The sequence below is a fragment of the Antechinus flavipes genome, chromosome 3, assembly GCF_016432865.1.
Source record: "Antechinus flavipes isolate AdamAnt ecotype Samford, QLD, Australia chromosome 3, AdamAnt_v2, whole genome shotgun sequence".
NCBI classification, from domain to species: domain Eukaryota; kingdom Metazoa; phylum Chordata; class Mammalia; order Dasyuromorphia; family Dasyuridae; genus Antechinus; species Antechinus flavipes.
The window spans coordinates 566,925,086-566,944,875 of record NC_067400.1 but is presented as its reverse complement, the minus strand read 5'-3'; the positions used below and the strand labels follow the sequence as shown (position 1 = coordinate 566,944,875).

At 45.4% G+C, this 19,790-nt stretch overlaps 1 protein-coding gene across 1 annotated transcript in view; it reads right to left on the bottom strand.

The window, feature by feature from the left end:
• The window catches only part of KCNQ4 (potassium voltage-gated channel subfamily Q member 4), a 74,943-nt gene extending 55,464 nt beyond the window's left edge, over positions 1 to 19,479 (bottom strand). Inside the window, exon 1 of the mRNA XM_051987780.1 lies at positions 19,154 to 19,479. Within this exon, the coding sequence (XP_051843740.1) occupies positions 19,154 to 19,479 (326 nt within the window). The remainder of the gene's footprint in view (positions 1 to 19,153) is intronic.
• Positions 19,480 to 19,790: the final 311 nt, after the last annotated feature.

Below are 19,790 nucleotides of genomic sequence, written 5' to 3'. Positions count from 1 at the left end.
ATGATCATAAGTTCAATGAGTCAACAGTGTGATATGGTAGCCAAAATAGTTAATGTGATTGTAGTCTGCATTAAGAGAAATAAGAGAAACAGGCAATAGTCCTGCTGCTCTCTACCCTTATCAGACATCTAAAAGATATCATTCAGCTCTGAGCATCACATTTTAGGAAAGATATTGACAAGCTGGAGTGGAGGAGATTGATCGAGATGATTGATTGGGGGACTGGAGACCATGCCATCTGAGAATTACTTGAAGGAGTTGGAAAAACAGAAGCTTAGTGGGGACATGATAGCTCTCTCTCTAGATATTTAAAGATCTTTCACTGGGAAGAGGGATTGAACTTCTGCTTAGCCTCAGAGAACAAAAATTTAAATAATAGAGAGAAGTTAAAAGAGGCAGGTGGTATGAGAAAAAAACTAACAAAGCTGTTCATGGGCTGTTATGAAAGTTGGTACATTGGATAGCTTTGGAGGGTAGAGATAAGATGGCAAGAAAAGACAGCAACTGGCCTGAGCTCTCCCCTACACCTTTCTGAATACCTTTACACAATCCCATAAAACAATTCCTGGAGTGGCAGAACTCATAAAAGGACAGGATGAAATTATTTTCCAGCCAGAGATGACTTAGAAGATCAAGAAAAGTCTGTTGCACCTGAGTGAGAGTGTTGGGAGTCCCAGGGTAAAGAGGAGCATGAACACATCAGAGCTTGGGGCTGCAGTGGAGTGAGGGCCCTATGCAGGTCAGAAAGTTACTCACCTTCTGGTCACTCACAAACCAGAGTGCAGGCCAAGAAAGTAGTAAATACACCTCTTCTTCGTATCATCTTAGAAGAACTGAAAACTTACAGGTCCCTAGAAGTATCTGAAAACAGGTACACAAAACTCCCAAAGCTTGGGACAGTATATCCTCCACCATGGAGGCACTCTTAACAGAGTTAAAAATAAAGAAATAGGCTAGAGAAAAAATGAGCAATTTACAGGAAAAAAAAATTCTGATCATAGAAAGCTACTATGGTGATAAAGAAGATCAAAGTACACACACAAAAGAAAACAATAAAGTCAAAGCTCTAACATCCAAAGCCTCCAAGAAAAATATGAATTTGTTTCAGGCCATAGAAGAGTGCAAAAAGAACTTTGAAAATTAAGTAAGAGAGGAAAGGAGAAAATGGGGAAGAGAAATGAGAGTGAGGCAAGAAAATCATGAAAAAAGAGTCAACATCTTGGTAAAGGAAACACAGAAAAACTATTGATGAAAATATGAACTTAAAAAACAGAATGGGCCAAATGGTAAAAGAAGCACAAAAAGCCTATAAGGAGAAGAATGCCTTAAAAAGCAGTTAACCAAATGAAAAGAGAGGTACAAAAGGTCACCAAAGAAAATTATAATTAAACAAATTTAAGCTAATGATTTTATGAGAAATCAAGAAACAATAAAATACAATCAAAGAAATGAAAAAATAGAAGACAACAGAAAACGACCATTGGAAAAAAATAGATCCAGGAGAAATAATTTTAAAATTAATAGATTACCCAAAAACCATGATCAAAAAAAAAAAGCCTAGATGTCATTTTTCAAGAAATTATGAAGAAAAACTGTTCTGATATTCTAGAATCAGAGGACAAAATAGAAATTGAAAGAATCTACCAATCATCTACTGCAATAGATTCCAAAATGAAAACCCCACAAATATTACAATTAAATTTTATAGCTTATACCTTTCAGATGAAGAAAATATTGCAAGCAGCCAGAAAAAAAAAGAATTCAAATATTATGGGGCCACAGCCAAAATAACACAAAATTTAGCAGTTTCTGCATTAAAGATTCAGAGGGTTTGGAATGTGATATTCCATATGGCAAAGAAGATAGTATTACAACCTAGCAATCACCCAGCAAAACTAAGTATAATCAGGGAGGGGAAAAAAAGGAAATTCAAGAAATAAAGGACTTTCAAATATTCTTATTGAAAAAATCAGAATTGAATAAGAAGTTTGACTTTCAAATACAAGACTCAAAAGAAGCATTAAAAGGCAAACAGGAGAAAGGAAAATATAAGGAACTTAATAAAGTTAAACTTTTTAAATTCCTACATGGGAAGATGATTCTTGTAACTCATAAGAACTTTCTCATTATTAGGGCCGTTAGAAGGAATCTAGATAGATAAGTTATAGACAGGTGCAAGTTGAATTTAAAGAGATGATATCTAAAAAAAAAAAAATATTAAGAAGTGAGAAAGAGAAATGCCCTGGGAGAAAGGGAAAAGAAAAAGTGGAATGGGGTAAATCATCTCTTACTTCATAAAGCAAGAAAAAGTGTTTATAGTGGAGGAGAAGATGGAGGAAGTCAGGGGAGTGAGTGAACGTTACACTCATTAGAATTACTTCAAAGATGTAATAGTACACTATTTGGATATAAAAATCTATCTTACCCTAAAGAAGGGAGGGCAGATTGGGGGGAAGTGGTAGTCAGAAGGAAAACACATTTGAGGAAAGACAGGGTGAAAAGAGAGAAAGAAGAGAACAAACAGGGTGGGGAAAACAGTATGGAGGGAAATACAGTTAGCAACTTTAACTGTGCAAAAAAAACTTGAAGTAAGTTTCTCTGAAAAAGAACTTATTTCTCAATGAGAACTGAGACAAATTTTTAAATATAAGAGCAATCCCCCAATTAATAAATGACCCAAAAATATGAATAGTTTCGAAATGAAGTAATCAAAGCAATCTATAACTATGGAAATGCTCTAAATTACTATTTATTGGAGAAATGCAAATTAAAATCATTTTGAGTCTCATACCTATGAGATTAGGACATTAAAAAATCCTCTTGTTGGAGGGGATATGGGGAAAATGGGATATTAATGTATGATTGGTGGAGTTATGGTCTGATTCAACCATTCTTTAGAGCAATTTGGAACTATGGCCAAAGGGATATGAAACTATGCACTCTTTAGACCTGGTAATACCACTATTAGGTCTGTATCCAAAAAGAGATAAAAACAAAAGGAAAAATTACCTATATGTTAACCAGTATCTATAGCAGCTCTTTTCTGATGGCAAAGAATTGGAAATTGAAGGGATAGCCATCAATTGGGGAATGGCTGAAATGTGCTATGTGATTGTGATTAAATACCATCATGCTATAAGAAATGATGAGCAGGATGCTCTCAGAAAAACCTGGAAAGACTTCCATGAGCAGACACAAAGTGAAATGTATTGTGTACAAAGTAGCAACAATATTGTAACATGATTAGCCATGAATGACTTAGCTATTCTTGGCAATACAATGATCCAAGACAACTCTGAAGAACTTATGATGAAAAATGTTATCCATTCCCAGAGAAGAATGTTACAAATTGAAACATACTTTTCAAACTTTCGTCATTTTTTTTTAGATTTTTGGGGGTCTGTTTTCTTTTGTAACATGACTAATATGGAAATATGTTTTGCATGATTACCCATGTATAACCTATATGGAATTGCTTGCTTTCTCAAAGGGGTCAGGGGATAGAAGGATGAAAAGGAGAGCATTTGAAATTCAAAGTTTTGAAAATGAATGTTTAAAAAATTTTACATATAATTGGGTAAAAATAAAATGCTAATTTTTAAAATAAAAGACAAAAGTTGACACATTGTCCCTCCTAGCAGATCTTCAAGTGGAGGGTGAATGAACCTTTGTTAAGAATATGGCAGAGGGGATTCTGGTTTGGCTGACTATGAGATTAGATGCTTTCTAAACACCCCTTCTAATTCTGAGATTCTGGGATTCTTAAGTGACCTGAATTCGAAGAAGGTCAAAGTTGGAAGGAACCCTGAAGTTTGTCAAGTCCAAACATTTTTTTTTTACAGATGAGGATACTGAAGCTTTGAAATAGGGAAGCACTTGTGGCCAAGGCCAGAACTGGCATTTGAAACTTAGTTTGAAGGACTGTGTATTGTTGTGAAGGTGATGTGATAAATTATCCTCGTGGGTAGGAGTTTTCACTATTCCCTCTGTCATGTTTGGATGGCATAGCATCTAGTCAGCTATAGGTTATCTAGTCTTTTAGATGACAAAGAACTGGACTTAATCTCAGGAAGACTCAGGTACCATTCTCTTCTTTTGACATTTATTAGATAGGGGACCTTAGATAAGATATTTAACTTTTCTTTGCCTCTGACAGCAATATGGTTTAAGTGGAGTGAGCTCCCACATGAGGAACGCAGGTATTTCTCTCATGAAAATGGGAAAGTACTAAGACCCATCAAAGTGGCTGAAAGTCTGGGGTTAGAGTTCATACCAATAAGCTTGGTCCAAAGAACTCCAGAGGACTTGGCTGTTTTCAACAACAGAGTAGTTCAAGGCAATTCCAATAGACTTGTGAAAAGGGCCATCTGCATCCAGTGAGACGATTATGGATCCTCAATGTAGATTAAAGCATAGAATGTTCACTTTTTGTTGTTTTGTTTGCTTTTGCTTTTTCTTTCTCATTTTTCCTCTTTTGATTTTTCTTGTGCAGCATGATAAATTTGGAAATATGTTTAGAAGAATTGCACATGTTTAACCTAAATTGGATTACTTGCTGTCTAGAGGAAGAGAGAGAGGGAGAGAGAGATTTTGTAAGGGTGAATAATGAAAACTATCTTTGCATGTATTTTGAAAAATAAAAAAGCTATTTTTTTAAATAAGAACTCCAGAGAGTTAATCTTAATAGAATATTTTGTCTAAGAGTGTGCTGTTGAGCATGCACAGAATCACAAAACAGAGTTGAAAAATTCTCAGAGGTTATTCCAGTCTAACTGCCTCATTTTACAGATGAAGAAATTGAGGCCCAGGAAGTTCAAGTGCCCAAAGCTACAGATAATGTGATATAGACGTGGCACTTGAATCCAGTTGGCACTTGACTTTACAGATAATACTCTTACCACTGTAATAGAAAGGCTTTCATAATACTTCCTATAGCCTGGACCACACCCTGGACCAAGCTCCTTGAAGAACTTAGGAAAGAAATGAAACAGCCTTTAGTCTGGGACTGAACTAATTTCTTTCTTTCTTTTTTTTCTTTTGGTAAAGATTTATTATTTTACTGGGTAGTTTTATATTTTCTTAAATTTATTTATTCATTTATTTTTATTAAGGCTTTTTTATTTTCAAAACACATGCATGGATAATCCTCAACATTCACCCCTGTACAATCCTTTGTTCCAAATTTCTTCCCTCTCTCCACGTCCTCCCCTAAATGGCAAGCATGAATTTTTTTTTCATCCTTCCTCTAGTGTGATATTTCTGCATTTGAATATTTCTTGTATTTGTTTGTTTGTTTTACTGAGGCATATGGGGCATATGTGCCCAGGGTCACACAGCTAGGACGTGTTAAGTGTCTGAGGCCAGATTTGAACTCAAGTTCTCCTGATTTCAGGGCGGTTGAATATTTCTTTAGAAGTGGACATTTATGTCTAGGTGCATATGAGGACATGGACAGAGGAAACAGAGGCCAATTTTGAACATCCAGTGATACTGCTGGTGAAAGACAGCTAGAATTTTTGATTTAGCGTTAAAAGGGTCAATAACCTCATTGTATAAAGAGACAATAAGTCCCGACCACATGGATAAGAAGGAGGGAAGTTTGGAATTGAACCCAATCCACTAATTCCCAATTCAGTCTTCTTTTCACAATACCACATTGGTCACAAAGGTTGCATCCTCGGCAAAATGGTCCCATAAATAACAGGTTTAGTCCCAGAGTAAGGAAGGGAACATCCAGAGAGAACTCAAATCCCAAGGCACAGGGATGGCAAACAAACCCATGACTTGGGACAGAAAAGTTGAGTTCTCAAGAAACAAAAGTATACACATTGACAGAGACAGAGATACTCAAAGAAAGATGCTATGGAAAGGGGCTGTGTGGACTGGAAGTCAAGAGCTCCAAAAATTACTAGCTATGTGACCTAAGACCTTATTATTATTACTGCTGCTGCTGCTGCTGCTACTACTACTACATCTACTTGTTCTTCTTCTACTGCAACTACTATTACTACTTTTCATTGCTACCACTACTACTTTATTTCTTTTTTTTTCTACTGATGCTACAACTACTATTTTTTTTCTTCATCTACTACTGCTGCTACTTTTTCTTTTTCTATTACTACTACTACTACTACTTCTTTTTCTTCTGTTGCTACTATTATACTTTTTTTCTGCTGTTACTATTACTTCTCCTTTTTCTTTCTACTGCCGCTACTACTACTACTTCGTTTTCTCCTTCTGCTATTACTACTACTTCTTCTTTTTCTTCTACTGCTGCTGCTGCTGCTGCTGCTACTACTACTACTACTTTTCCTTCAATTGCTACTACTATTTATTCTTCTCCTTCTTATTCTTATTCTTCACTTCAAATGTTCACACAAACTCTTTGTGCCCGACCCATGGTAGAGCCCTCTAAGCTTGTATTGGTCTGCCCAATACTAGTTGTTCACATTGTACCTTGACTCCAGCATGGTAATATCCTTTGGGTCCTCTTTGAGAACAAGGGACAACCATCACCATTACTACTATTACTAAACAGCATTTACATAGTGCTTTAAAGTTTGCAAAATACTTTCTAAATCTTGTCTCATTTTATACTTACAACAGCCCTGGGAGATGCTATTATTATTCCCTTTTTCCAGATAAGGAAACAAGGGCAGACAGAGGTTAAGTGAGTTGAACAGAGTCTCACAGCTATTGCATTTCTGAGGTCATATTTGGACTCAGGTCTTCCTGATACCAGGTCCAGTTCTTGTTCATCACCCAGCTACCAAGCTAGTCAAATCCCTTACCCTCTCTGGGTCTTGGTTTCCTTCTCTGCAAAATGAGGTTGATAATTTCTGTGGCACTATAGAATGATAGATTTAGACTTAGAAAGGCCTTCAGAGGCCATCTAATCTGGCTCCCTCATTTCACAAATGAGGAAACTAAGGCTGAGAAAGTTAATTTGCCCAAGAATTCAAACCCTGCTTCTCTGACTCCAAAGCAATACACTTTCCAGTGTACCCCACTGCCTGGAGCTTCTGTAAGGACAAATGATGTGTGTAAAGCAGTTGGCAAACCTGAATATACCATGGAGATGATACTGCTTGCTATGATGATCAGTAATGAGGTAATTAAAGGGGTATGGGGCACCAAGATCTCTGAGTGCAGACAGCCAAGCTCAGGGGCCAAGAAGAATCAGACAAGTCATGAAGAAGAGCCTCATGAGGTCAGCACTGCAGGCACCATTATTCCCACTTTATGGGGATAGAGCCTCAGAGCTACCTGCCAGAAATCTCACAGCCAGTCACTATTTGTAGCTGAGATTCAAAGCCTCATCTTTCATCTCTAAATTCAATATCATTCCATCTCGCTAAGGGGTAGAAGGCAAAGGCCCTTGGGAAGCTCTAAAGACAAGCCGGAAGCCCAAAAAGCTGAAAGAACTGAGGATGGAGGACAAAGGTCTCACACTGGGGCATGGTGTTATTGGCAGAACTGGGGCTCCAGCCCAGTACTCTGGGTTCCCAGTATAGGCCAGGTCTTTTCCTCTACCCTTAGGAAGATTCTGGGGCTGAGAGAGACAGTCCCAGAAACATATTGGGGGGAGCAAAGGACTGCCCTTCAGGGAAGGGGGCTGGATCAAAAGCCCAGCTTTGCTCATACCTGCTCAGTGGCAGGCTAAGTGAGGCTGGCCTGGCCAGAGCCAGCATCCTCTATCCTGGGTTTGCTCTGGGCTCTCACAGGGCTAGGTTAGAGTCTCAAGCCGGCAGGAAGAGGAGGGCTCATTGTGCTGACTTAGCTTTTTGGGCTTGCCTTCCCTGGGGGAGCCCAGCAAAAGCTGAAACCAGAGACTGAAAACGTGTTGTATAGCCATCGAAGGGGGTGAGAGAGAGAAAGGATGGAATGCAGTCTTCCCACTGCCCTTCCCCACCGTTCCTCAACCCCAGCATTGCTCAGATGGATGGAGTGGATGGGTGGATGGGTGGAGACAATAAAGAATTCTTTCAGAGTCCAAAGTAGCAAGGTTAGCAGAAGTCATCTCATCCATTCCCCTGCCTCCCAGCTTCATGAGCTCTCCCTCATTTTGGCAGATTTTACCAAGAAAATGCCTCCCTAAAAAAAAAAAAGAAAAAAGAAAAAGAAAATAGTCCCTCTTCCCCAAGTATCTACCAGGAGTTTCTTCCTTGTGACTGACCTCACTCCCTCTCACTATAGTCAGAACACACCAGGTCATAGAATTTAAAGGTGAAAGGAACCTGAAAGATCATCTCACCAACTTTCCTTTCAGATGAGGTAATTGAAGCTGAGAAAGGAAAGTGACTTGCTCAAGATCACCCAGACATTATATAAAAGAGCTAGGATTCAAACTCAGATCTTTTTGGATTCTAGATGCAGTATTTTCTACCTCACTATGCATTCTCCATGCCCCATGCTCTTCCTGCCCCCAAGGCCTTCACCCAAGCCAGTTGGGAATTCACTCCCAATTCCATTTGAAATCCCTGAGTTTAAAAGTAAGGGAATCTCTACCCTTTTATTCATCAATGGATCAAGAAAAGGTCAGTCCCTGAGCTACAAAGCCCCTTGTTTGCCATGCCCAGTTTTCCCTTAAGAAAAGGAGTTTTTCTTCCTCTTCCCCTCCCAGAGTTGCCACCCACAGATTTCCAGCCCAATTAATACAATGCCTGGGGCCAGTTTTCCTTTTTACCCAAGGCCCTGAGCCAGCCCCCCAGGGGAGGGGGGCAGCCCAGGGGGGGCCCCCAGTAGGTGAGGAGACAGGACAAGTAGGACTCTGAAGAACTGCCCCCACAGAAGGGGAGAAAGAACATCAATCAGGACTTTTTTCACCCCTTACATAGCTCCTTTCCTTCTTCTAGCTGAGAATGTGGACTCTTGGGTCCCTTCTTGTATTCTTTATTTCTATTTTCCTCTGTCTCTGTCTCTTTCTTTCACTTTGTATTTCTGTCTTCCTCTCAATCCATCCCCTTAGGCAAAGAAATACAAATGTGGAGAGTAAAGCTCTGGGGTTCTCACACACACACACATAGTACCTTCTACCTGCCCCTCTGACACTTTAGCTCCCAAAGAAGTCACCTCCCCAGTCCTAAGATTGGGAAAGCTTGAAGTGATGTGAGAAGTTATCCATAGATCTGCAATATGCTTTTGGGCTCCCCAGACTCCTGGGGAACTAAACAACATTCTTGCTATAGAGAGAGGAACCAAAACCCTAGGAGATAAATGTCCCTTCTGACACCCCAAATCACTTACAAAAACTCTCCCACATGAAGAGACAGAGACACATGAAAGAAAGAGAGAGAGAGAGAAAGAGAGAGAGAGAGAGAGAGAGGAGAGAGAGAGAAAGAGAGAGAGAGAGAGAGAGAGAGAGAGAGAGAGAGAGAGAGAAAGAGAGAGAGAGAGAGAGAGAGAGAGAGAGAGAGAGAGAGAGAGAGAGAGAGAGAGAGAGAGAGATCTCCAGAAGGAGCTAAAAATGTAGTTGAATCTTTGATCTGCTGTCGAGCAGATCTTTCTGCTCCAACATTTCTTTCTACCCCGCAGCCCTGAATCGACCCCTCATCTCCCAATCAGATCCCTGACAACCTTATCATCTTTTTTAGATAAGATTATGTTTTATCATAGACAGATACAAACCCACACATACCCCAGAATTCCAGAATGGAAGGGTCATTAAGGTCTTCTAACCCATTCCTGACAAAAAGTTCCCTCTAACACCTCCCCAATATCTATTTGATGAGGATCACTCTTTTGGAGATGGGGAAGTGAACTGGAGACAACTCATTCTACTTCTGGACAGCTCAAATTATTAAGTAGTGGTCCCTGACATCAACCTAAAGCCGCTTTTTTGCAACACAAAGAAGCATTCTCTCACAGGATGACTCTTTAGAGTCTAGAAAAGTGAGAAACGACTAAAAGTTCCCAAGCCTCCCAGCAGAGCTAATATCCATCTAAGGGACCTGAAGAAGAACTGGAAGAGCCCAGAAGTCTCCCCTCCTCCACCCCCACCTCCTGCTGGAGGGGACTGTGCTGAGCTAGCTTTTTCCCTCCTTCCCTACCCCACCCCACCCCTCTCCACATTTCATAATGAGTCAGGCTCGGCTCCCTCCCCCTCCCCAGGGAGGCAGCACCACAGCGGGGATATTGTAGGAAACAGGAGTTGGTAGGGGAGCTCTGTGGTCAGGAGGGGTAGAGCAGGCAGAATCCAGTCTGTCAGCTCCCCCACCTACCCACTCTGGTCCTGGAGCTTCAAGCATAGGAGTTCCCCAAGATTTGAATTAGAAAAACTAGGATTGTGAACCCTTCCGACTTCCCCCTTCCATCCCCACTCCAAATCCTAGACACCAATCCTGGGGTCAGTTTGCCAGTTTTGTAAGACCCGGGACTGCACAATTAGCCCACAAGAATCTATCCGAAATAATTTTTTTTAAAAGAGAAGAAGAATCTGTTCAGAATATCCCTAAGGGGGACAGCATGGGGCTGACTCTCAGAGAGCCTTCAGGACAGCAACACTCAGATACGAGAATCCAAGAACGCCCCAAATCAGGGATGGGCAGTAAGGGATGCCCTGCTCAGGCCAAGGGCAGCCGGACTTCCGGCCCAAAATTAGTTTCTAAGGGAGGAACAGCTGGTCACTTTGCAACACTGTTGCCTATGTTGCAACATTGTTGCAAATCACAGCCCTCTTCATTTTCCAGGTTCAAGGTCTTTGGCAGCAGTAGTGGGTGATAATTATTCTGTAGTAGTGACTAGTCTGGAATTCAAGTAGCGGAGCAATAAAAAACATGCTGGTCATTAAGAAAACAGAGGCCCAAGTTCAAGTCTAGCTTCTGACTATTTACTAGATGTGTTACTCGGGGTAAATCACAATTCCTTGAGTTTCATTTTCCTCAGTTATAAAATGAGGATTATAATAAGAGGAGAAATGAAATGAAATGAAATAATGATGTAAGGTATTTCTCAGAGAGCAAAGTAAGCAGAAGCAGCGGAACAATAGACACAAATAGACGCAATGACTACAACAATGTAAATAGAAAGAACAACCATCACAAAACAATTGGAACTGAACTGAACATAAAGAACAAGCTTGGTCCCAAAGAAAAGTCACGGGGAGCCTCTTGCCCCTCTCCTCTGCAGACATGGGGAGTCCACGGGAGTGGAATATCTACCTTCAGATGGTTCCAATGTGTTAGTAGATTTTGCTGCTTTTTCTCTTTTCCTTTTTAAAAATGCCCCTTGGTATATGGGATGACCTCTGGGGGCCAGAGAAAGAGGGATACAGGGAAAATCTTGGTGATATCAAAACAAAAGATATTAATTAAAATTAAATTTTAAATGATTAAATGTTTGCATATCTAAAAATGCTACATCAGTGTTAGTTAAGCTTTTCTGTTTGCCCCTGATATAGCATTCTCACTAAGGAAAAACGTTAGAGGTCATCTTGAAGATGGATAAACTGAGGGCAAGGGGAAGGGATTTGACCTAGTATATATAGCCCAGTGGACAAAATGGAAAGATGGGAGCTAGATGGTAGCACAATAAAAGTAAATGAACCAACAAATTGATTCCACCTGGAAGGAGGACTCCAGTGGAACTCATCATGGATCTGTCCGTGGTGCTGGGCTTTTCAACATTTTTATTGATGGTTTGAAGACATAAATGCTCTAATTATCTAGTGATAGTGACAAGGAGTTGGCCAAGATAGCTAATGCACAGAATAGCAAGAATGGAATCCTAACAGGCAGAATCTAAGAAGACCCATTTAATGCAGGCAAGTTTGAATTCATGAAAGCATAAAACCTCATCCATCAGAAAGCTTGCTCCTACTTGGGCTCAAAAGATTAAGTATATAAGTGTATGATGGGGGAGATTCATATGAAGACCTGGGAATCTAAGACAGTATCAAAAGCTAATGTGATCCTAGCTTGTGTTAACAGAAGCAGTTTCCAGAACAAGAGTGGTGACAATCCTGTTGTTCTAGGCCCTGGTGAGCTCATATTTAGGAGATTTGGGGTACCTGGGCACCATGATCAGAAAAGACTATTGATGAACTAGAGCAGTACAAGGTAGACACATTTGGTGGACAGCTAGGTGGCTCAATGGATAGTGTGCCTGCCTGGAGTCAGGGAAAGTCATTTTTTTTAAATTTCAGATTCACCCTCAGACACTAGCTGTATGACCTTTGGCAAGTCACATAATCCTGTTTGCCTCAGTTCCTCATCTATAGAATGAGCTGGAAAAGGAAATAGCAAACCACTTCACTATCTTGGCAAGAAAACCCCAAATGGGGTCATGAAGAGTCAGACATGACTAAAAATGACTGAACAACAACACAGCATTACTGTGGAGGGCAAACAGATTAGAAAAGAGGCTGGAGACCAAACCACATGAGAAAACATTATAGGAACTGGAGGCAGCCGTGTTAAAAAGAAAAGATTTGGGAAAGCATGGCTGCTACTGCCTTCCTATCATGAGGAAGAGAAATTGGGCTTATGCTGCTTGATCCTAAAAGGCATATAGAAAAGTAACTGGGGGAAGGAAGTAAGAAATCTCAGAAAGGAAGATTTTCTCTCTATCTTTATAAAAGGAAAAACTCTCTTTGCTGTCCAAAGATATTTTGAGAGACAGCCACTGGAGGTCTTTTAGCAGACTGAATGGTCACTCCTCAAGGACGTCAAAGAGGGGATTCCTGGTCATGTATCCTAACCTAGATGTTCTCTGAAGTCATCTTCAGCCCTCAGAATTGATCCCAATCAAGTCTGGAGTACAGTCAGCCAGCCCAGACCACAACCACCCTATGGGGGCAGGCAGGGCAGGCTTTATTACTGTCTCCTCCATTTCATAGATGGGGAAACAGACCCACAGAGAAAAGCTGACATGGCCAGGATTATGCAGAGTTGAGGCTAGAAGCCAGGGTGTATGACTACCAACCCCAGCTTCTTTTAGCTATGCTATACTGTCTTTCACAAGTTCACAGGGATGCCAGCCCAGGTTCAGATCAGAGTGCAGTGAAAAGGAATATATCGGAGGGGTGAATGGGTGGTCTGTGCATAACTGGGAGATCTGAGTCAAGGGCTGAAAAAGCTCTTATTCCACTCCAATGTGGAGGGGTGAGTTAGGGAAGGAAGGGAAGCTGCGAGGATTTTTCCAAGGAATCTGGGAAGAGACTCTCCCTCACTCCCAAGAGGTGACGGGACTGATGAAATAAAGATAACTTACCTGAATAAAGGTGGCTTAGAGGTAAAAGATGGCTGGGGAGGCACACTTAACAGAAGGCAACATGGAAGGGGAGAAGAAGATAAGAAATGAGATTGGAGTGAAGAGCTCTCTACTACTTTCTCTAAGGTTATCTGCACTCTTGAGAAGGAGTAGGGTTTGGCCCAATGCTTCCTCTCACTCTGGGCTTCTAGATAAATGCTGCATTCCCAGCCTTAGCTGCCCAGCTCCCAGGGGGAGTCTTAAATACATCCCCCGCTCAATACACAAGAGAGCAGGGCAAGAATAATCAAGTCTGAGCGTACTCAATAGCCAGCCAGCTTGAGGAAATGGCTGATTTCCACAACAGCAGGAGGGATGGGGACTAGATACCCAGAAGTAGCACAGAACTGTTAAAAAAAAAAAAAGAAAAGAAAAGAAAAGAAAAGAAAAAGAGAAAACTCGAGTTCAAGTCACAGCTCTGTTACTTAATGCTCAAGTAACTGAATCTATCCCAGCCTTGGTTTCCTCATCTGTAAAATGATGGAGTTGACTATTAAGGTCCCTTTATGAGTCTAAATCTTGGCAATTAAGGTCTTTCCTCAGAAAGAGATGGGTGTCCACATGCACCTTTCTGTGTGTGACCCAAGGAGATCTCTAACCTTGGAAGTCTCAAAGTATCTCACTTCACTTAGAGGTGAATGAAAGGGGCAATAAGATCCTATAAGCAGGGACCCAGAGAAATTGATTTACAATAGTCCAACTCCTATTTGGTTAAGAGGGCTGGAGAATGGTCTCCTGAATTCTAATCCATAGGATTCCTGACCTGGCTTTGGGGAAGTTCTACCATATCGCTCTAAAGCATGGCCTAGAGAGGTCACAGAGGTGATCCAAGACAGCCCAAATTCAATTTTGGAAGGAGACCAGAGGCAAAAGAGAGGATGGGAGTCAAGTGAACATGCTGAAGTGGCTTAGAGAAGGGGGAAAGTAATGAGCAATGGAATGAAGAGCTATGGAATTCAATGCTTCCCTCAGGACAGGAGTTAAAATGGAAGCTAAAGAATTTAGATTAGACTCCCAAGTGCTTTTCCATGGCGAGGAGGTAGAAAGGGTAGAGTTTGGGGAGAATAGGATTTCCTTGTCCCAAGCTGCCGGAAGTCCTGAGCTAGCTATGGCTCTGCCAAAGAAACTGCTAAATGGACCGCACAGACCCGCCACAGGGGCCCTGAGGCTTCACATGTGTCTCCAAAGAGAAGCCGCCAGCCGCCAGGGCATCCCAGGGAACAAGTCCAGCCCTAGTGCCCAGGATCTTCCTACTTACTCCCATTGCCTGTGTGCACTTGATTCCAAGGGCTAGCTGGGAGTTTAGGTTTGAGAAGAGGGAAGGGAGAAAACAAGAGGACTATGGATCAGGGTTACTGTTCAGTTTGAGTGAACTGGGGGAGGGAAGGAATGCTATTGGCCATTCATATTTGTATTTATCAGTTTTTGTGATCATACAGAAGTACTTGTGAGTACAAAAACACAGCCTTTCTAAGGAAAGGCTGAGAGAGGAAGCTGGGGGAAGAAGCTGGGGGGGTGGGAAGAATGGGGAGCAGCAGATCACCTATACTTGGCAAAAATCAGAAGAAACCAAAGAATTTTAATGGGAAGGCCTAGCTTTATGGGGAAAAAACCTCACCGTCATCTGAGAATCAGGGCTCTGCTTATATCACTGATTTGCTGTGTGACCTACCAAAGGCTCCTTTCCTTTGTAAAACAAAAGAGCTAGGTCTGGATGATCTCAAACACTTCTCCTGGCCTTGACATTCCGTGTTCAAAGGGCTCCCCAGCTCTGACGTTCCCAGCACTCCTCCTTCTACAACCTCTCAGCTCTGACGTTCTGTGTTCTATGCTCTAAGACCCTGCATTGCCTCTGACAATCAATGATTCGGGAAAATTCTGTCTCTCGATTTAATAACCCACCATGGTACTGGAAGTTCTTGGGTAAGATCTGCAGGCTCTTTATAGGTCTTCTCCATAGGTGGTCTGGACCACCTGAGTCCCTGTAGATCCCATTGCCTCCTTTCTCTGGTCCTACTTCCTGCTGTCCTGACTGTCAGGATGAAGATATTCTCTAAGAGGGTCTCCTGGGGGGCAGAAGGGGAAGGAGGAGGAAGCAGCTTGAACCTTCACACAGAGCAAATTCTTTGTGGGAACAGGGAACTTGCCTTGAAGCAGAGAGAGGAAGGGGAAGGACTTGGCATCCACTGGCTTGGAAAAGGAATGATCCATAGGTCTTTGCAATGGGCGTGGTTAGTGCAGGGGGAGGATGTGATCACTCTATGGGGGCTCCAAACTATGGGTGCCCTGGAAACAGGTCCAAACGCCAACTAGCTTAGGATGGGGCTTAGGAAGCCCTTAGCCAGACCAGAGACAGGGGAACATGGGAGCTAAATAGAGTTCTCCTAGAACCCCCTGGCCCTGGGAAGTGGGCTGAGCACTTCATTGGGCAGCATCATTCTGACTCCCACCGTGCCACGGAAACAGTTAGGAACTTCCCCAAGCTCTGGGAGCTTCAGACGCTCCTACTTCTGAGCATGGCTGGGCAGTGCCGCTGCCTGGCTAGTGTGGAGCTCAGGAGAGGGGGAGGATGGAGAGAAGGGGATGTTTGGCTCTAGGGAGGAAGGGTATAACAGATTGCTTGAGAGGAAGCCCTAAGAATGAACGAGGTTCATGTCTCCAATGGGGGTTGATTCATTCTTCCCTAATGTCTCTTGTCCACATGCCTCAGCTCTATTCTCACCACCTAGGACTGAGGAAAAAAGGTTGAGGTCCAGAAAGGCAAGAGCCCAGCAGACTGAAGACTGGAGGCTCTCCATTTCTGCGCCGTTCCATCACGGAACATTCAAAAGATCAGAAGACAGAGAAAAATTCAACAGAGGATTAGAATAAGATTGAAAACAGGACAGATGAGGTCAGTTGTCAGGAGGTGTGAGATACCGAAAGGGGCAACTAAGGGATGTCTGTAAGCCCCCTCCCTGCATCTGGTTTGGAGGGAAGGCAGGGTGGGCCCAGTTTCCAGAGCAGCCCCGCAGGCCTTGGAGAGTAAGGGGATTTCCCCAGACCAGGCACCTGTTCATCTTTCCAAGACATGCCTGGCATCTCCTGGGAGAGCGGATGTGGAGCAAAGTTATCCGATGATCTAGCCCGGAAGGAGGGAGCCGAGGCCTTTCCGGAGGCGGGAGTGAGGGTCAGGAAGGACATGGTGGGTCCTTCACCTGCAGCGACCAGCAGTCCAGACAGAGGCTCAGGGGACCCCCCGCCAGGGAAGTCACAGCTCGTCGGAAAAGGAGCCTAGCACCCCAAAAGCACCCACAAGGAGCCCTGCCCTTTCTCATCTGGGAGACAGGTCCAGAGAAGTGAAAGCAGCAGCTTCTTCAAGGTCACACAGACAGCAAGTGGCAGAAGTAGGGTCTGAACCGAGATTCCCTGGGGTCCCGAGCTGGGAGAGTTCTGCATTAGGGACCCTTCTAGTACCCAATGTAGCACCCGTCGGAGCCCACCAGCTGACTTCAAGTATTAGTGGGCACCTGCTCCCTGATTAATGACTCCCTCCTAAGAACCAAGACCAGGAGTACAAGTATCAGGCGGGAAGTGGGAGGAGGGAAGGAATACGGGGGACTGCGCCTCGTTAAGCCGGTCCCCAATTAGTGGGCTGTCATGGCCCCCTCAGCCAAGCCTTCCCCACAGCCCTTCCTAAGTTGTTGTGCCAGGGGAGCAGCAGAGAGCCTCCATACAGCACAGCCCTCGGACCCCCAGCCCCACTAATGATTCACGCAGCCCTTGCCTTGGACAGCCCTAGATGACCTGTCCTGACCCCTGACCTTGGCTCTGACTTAAGCCTTCACAAAAGCTGCCCTGACCAGCCTGAGTTCCCACTCAGTCAGACCCACAGAACAGCCTGGAGCGTGCATGGGAAGGGCCTTTGCCCATTGCCCACCACTAAGACTTCTGCCTCCTTCCCTGCCCCCTGGGGGTCCCTACATCTTGGGGCCCCTCTCTTCTCTTTCCCAGCAGCATTCAGCCAGCCCAGGTTCGAGAATGGAAGGAAGGCCCCCCTCCAAGGGCATGGCTCTCTCAAGCCTGGGGGCTGAGCTTAGACAGCTCACTGCGGGGGAGGGGGTATTAATAGATGCACATTTTCCAGGGAGCCGGAGGCCGAGCGGGCACCTCCAGCCGCCCCAGTGCCAGGCCGAACCCTTCAACTGATACCCGCGGGGCCTCTCAGGTTCCTTCCTGGGCCTGTTCCATCCCCTCAGACTTCGTGCTCACAAGGTTGCGAGCTGCCAAAATTCATTCTTTACCTCGAAGAAGCCGGTTTGTTGTTTTTGAAAGTTGTAGAAGCCAGAGAGGGGGGCCGAGGGAGGGGGAGGGCATAGCGTCAGTGTTTCCAAATGAGTGCCTCCTCTTTCTCTTTTTCCCTCTGCTGGGAGCCAGGCCTGGCGAGGGCCAGGGAACCAGAGAGGGCCCGGCCCTGGAGGCTGCAGCAAACCGTCCCACACGGGGCATGGGCCACAACAAGATGGTGACAAGGCCCCGGCGCTGGCTGGCCAGCCCGGGCGTTAAAGGAGAAAGATTCTGGTGGGGGAAGGGCACAGGCAGGAGGCGAGAAGCTAGTAGAGGTCAATGGGGCCAGGATGGGGATCTCCACTGAGGGCAGGGCAGGCCAGAGGAGAGATTATCAACCAGTTGTGTCTCTGAGGGGGGCCGGGAGGGATTGAGGAAGGCAGGCAGGGTGGAGCCTCCAGAGCAGGGTCTCAGTCGTAGAAAAGTTAGAATATAAACGAATGTATGTGTGTGAAAGAGACAGAGAAAGAGAGAGAGAGGAAAAAGAGAGAGGCACACAGAGAGAGGAGACAGACAGACAAAGAAACAGAAACAGACATACAGGAGAGAGAGACAGAGAGAGACACAGAAAGACAGAGAGAAAGAAAAAGAAAGAGAAACAGAGAGAGAGAGAGAGAGAGAGAGAGAGAGAGAGAGAGAGAGAGAGAGAGAGAGAGAAGAGAGAAACAGAGAGAGAGAGAGAGAGAGAGAGAGAGAGAGAGAGAGAGAGAAGAGAGAAACAGAGAGAGAGAGAGAGAGAGAGAGAGAGAGAGAGAGAGAGAGAGAGAGAGAGAAGAGAGAAACAGAGAGAGAGAGAGAGAGAGAGAGAGAGAGAGAGAGAGAGAGAGAGAGAGAGAGAGAGAGAGAGAGAGAGCTCACAACTGGGGACCAGCTGGGGCTAAGGTTGGAAACAGGGGGCAGGAAAGGGTGGTGATCTAAGATCCAAGGTGGAGTGTGAGTGTGTGTGTGTGTGTGAGTGTTGCAGGGAGGTGCAGACATCCTGTGCTCAGGAGCCCAGGGCATCTGGGACTGGAGGAATACTTGTGGGGACTGGACACAGAAAGGGCTGGAGAAGATCTGGGCATGAAGGAGCAGGAATGGGGGTGGGGGGACAGGTGTACTCCCTAAGAGGGAGCCAGCTGGGGGTGGAGGAGGGTGGTGAGAGGACAAGGAGACAAGGACACAGAGCAGCTAGAGAAGTGGACAGGAATAGGGCCAGGGGTTGGACTGAGAATCTGTATGGGGGCACTGAGTCTGTACAGAGCCAGGGAGAAGGACTGTAAGGGAGTTAAGCTGAACCCAAAAAGAGGACAAGGGGTCTAGCTGAGAGTCGGGAAGGGGACAGGTAGGGGCCCATGGCTCAGTTCGCTGAGAGGTCAGAAAGCGAAGTAGAAAGGGGAGCAGTCAAGGCTAAGTACTGCGCCCCGAAGCGGGATAGGGGCTAGGCTGAGTTTGGAAGCTGGGTGGAGGGTGAGACGGGACAGGACGAGCTAGGAGCGGGGGAAGGGGTGAGGAGACCCGCAGGACCCAGAGGCTGGGGGCGTGGAGCAAATGTCCGAGGCGGGGCGCCCAAGCCGGGGGTCCCGGGGGCGTGACTCACATGAAGACGTGGTAGGTGAAGGCCCAGCCACGGGGTCGCTCGAGCACGTTGTAGACCCAGTTCTGCAGACGGCGATAGCGCTTTTGGGCAGCGGTGGAGCGCTGGCCGCAGCCCGAGGCGGAGCCGGAGCCGGAGCCGGGCCCCGGCTGCGGAGGCAGGGGGCTGCCCAGGAGCCCCAGGCGGCGCGGGGAGCCCGCCCCCGCCTCGCCCCGCTCACTCTGCACTGCCGTGAGCGCCACCAGCTCGGGCTGGGGGGCATCCCCGGGCCCGGGGCCGGGTGGCGGGGCCAGGCTCAGGCGGAGCTGGGGGGCCTCGCCCCGGGCCATGGGCGGGGGCCAGCCCGGGTTGGGCTCCCGGGCAAACGGCAGGCGCGCTCAGCCCGGCTTAGCCGGGCATGGCACCGGCCCCCGCCCCGCCCCGCCCCACCGGGCTGCCCCGGCCCGGCTCGGGCTCGGCTCCGGCTCCGGCTCTTCTCCGAGTCCCGGGAGCGCCGGCCCGGCGGGGACAGGCTGACAGCGGAGAAGAAGCGCGGACCGAGAGGGACGGCTGGCCCGAGGGAGGGCGGGTGGGCGCCCCGCGGGCAGGCGCCTAAGGAGAGCCGAGCCGAGCCGAGGAGGGGGCGCTAAGGGCCAGGCTG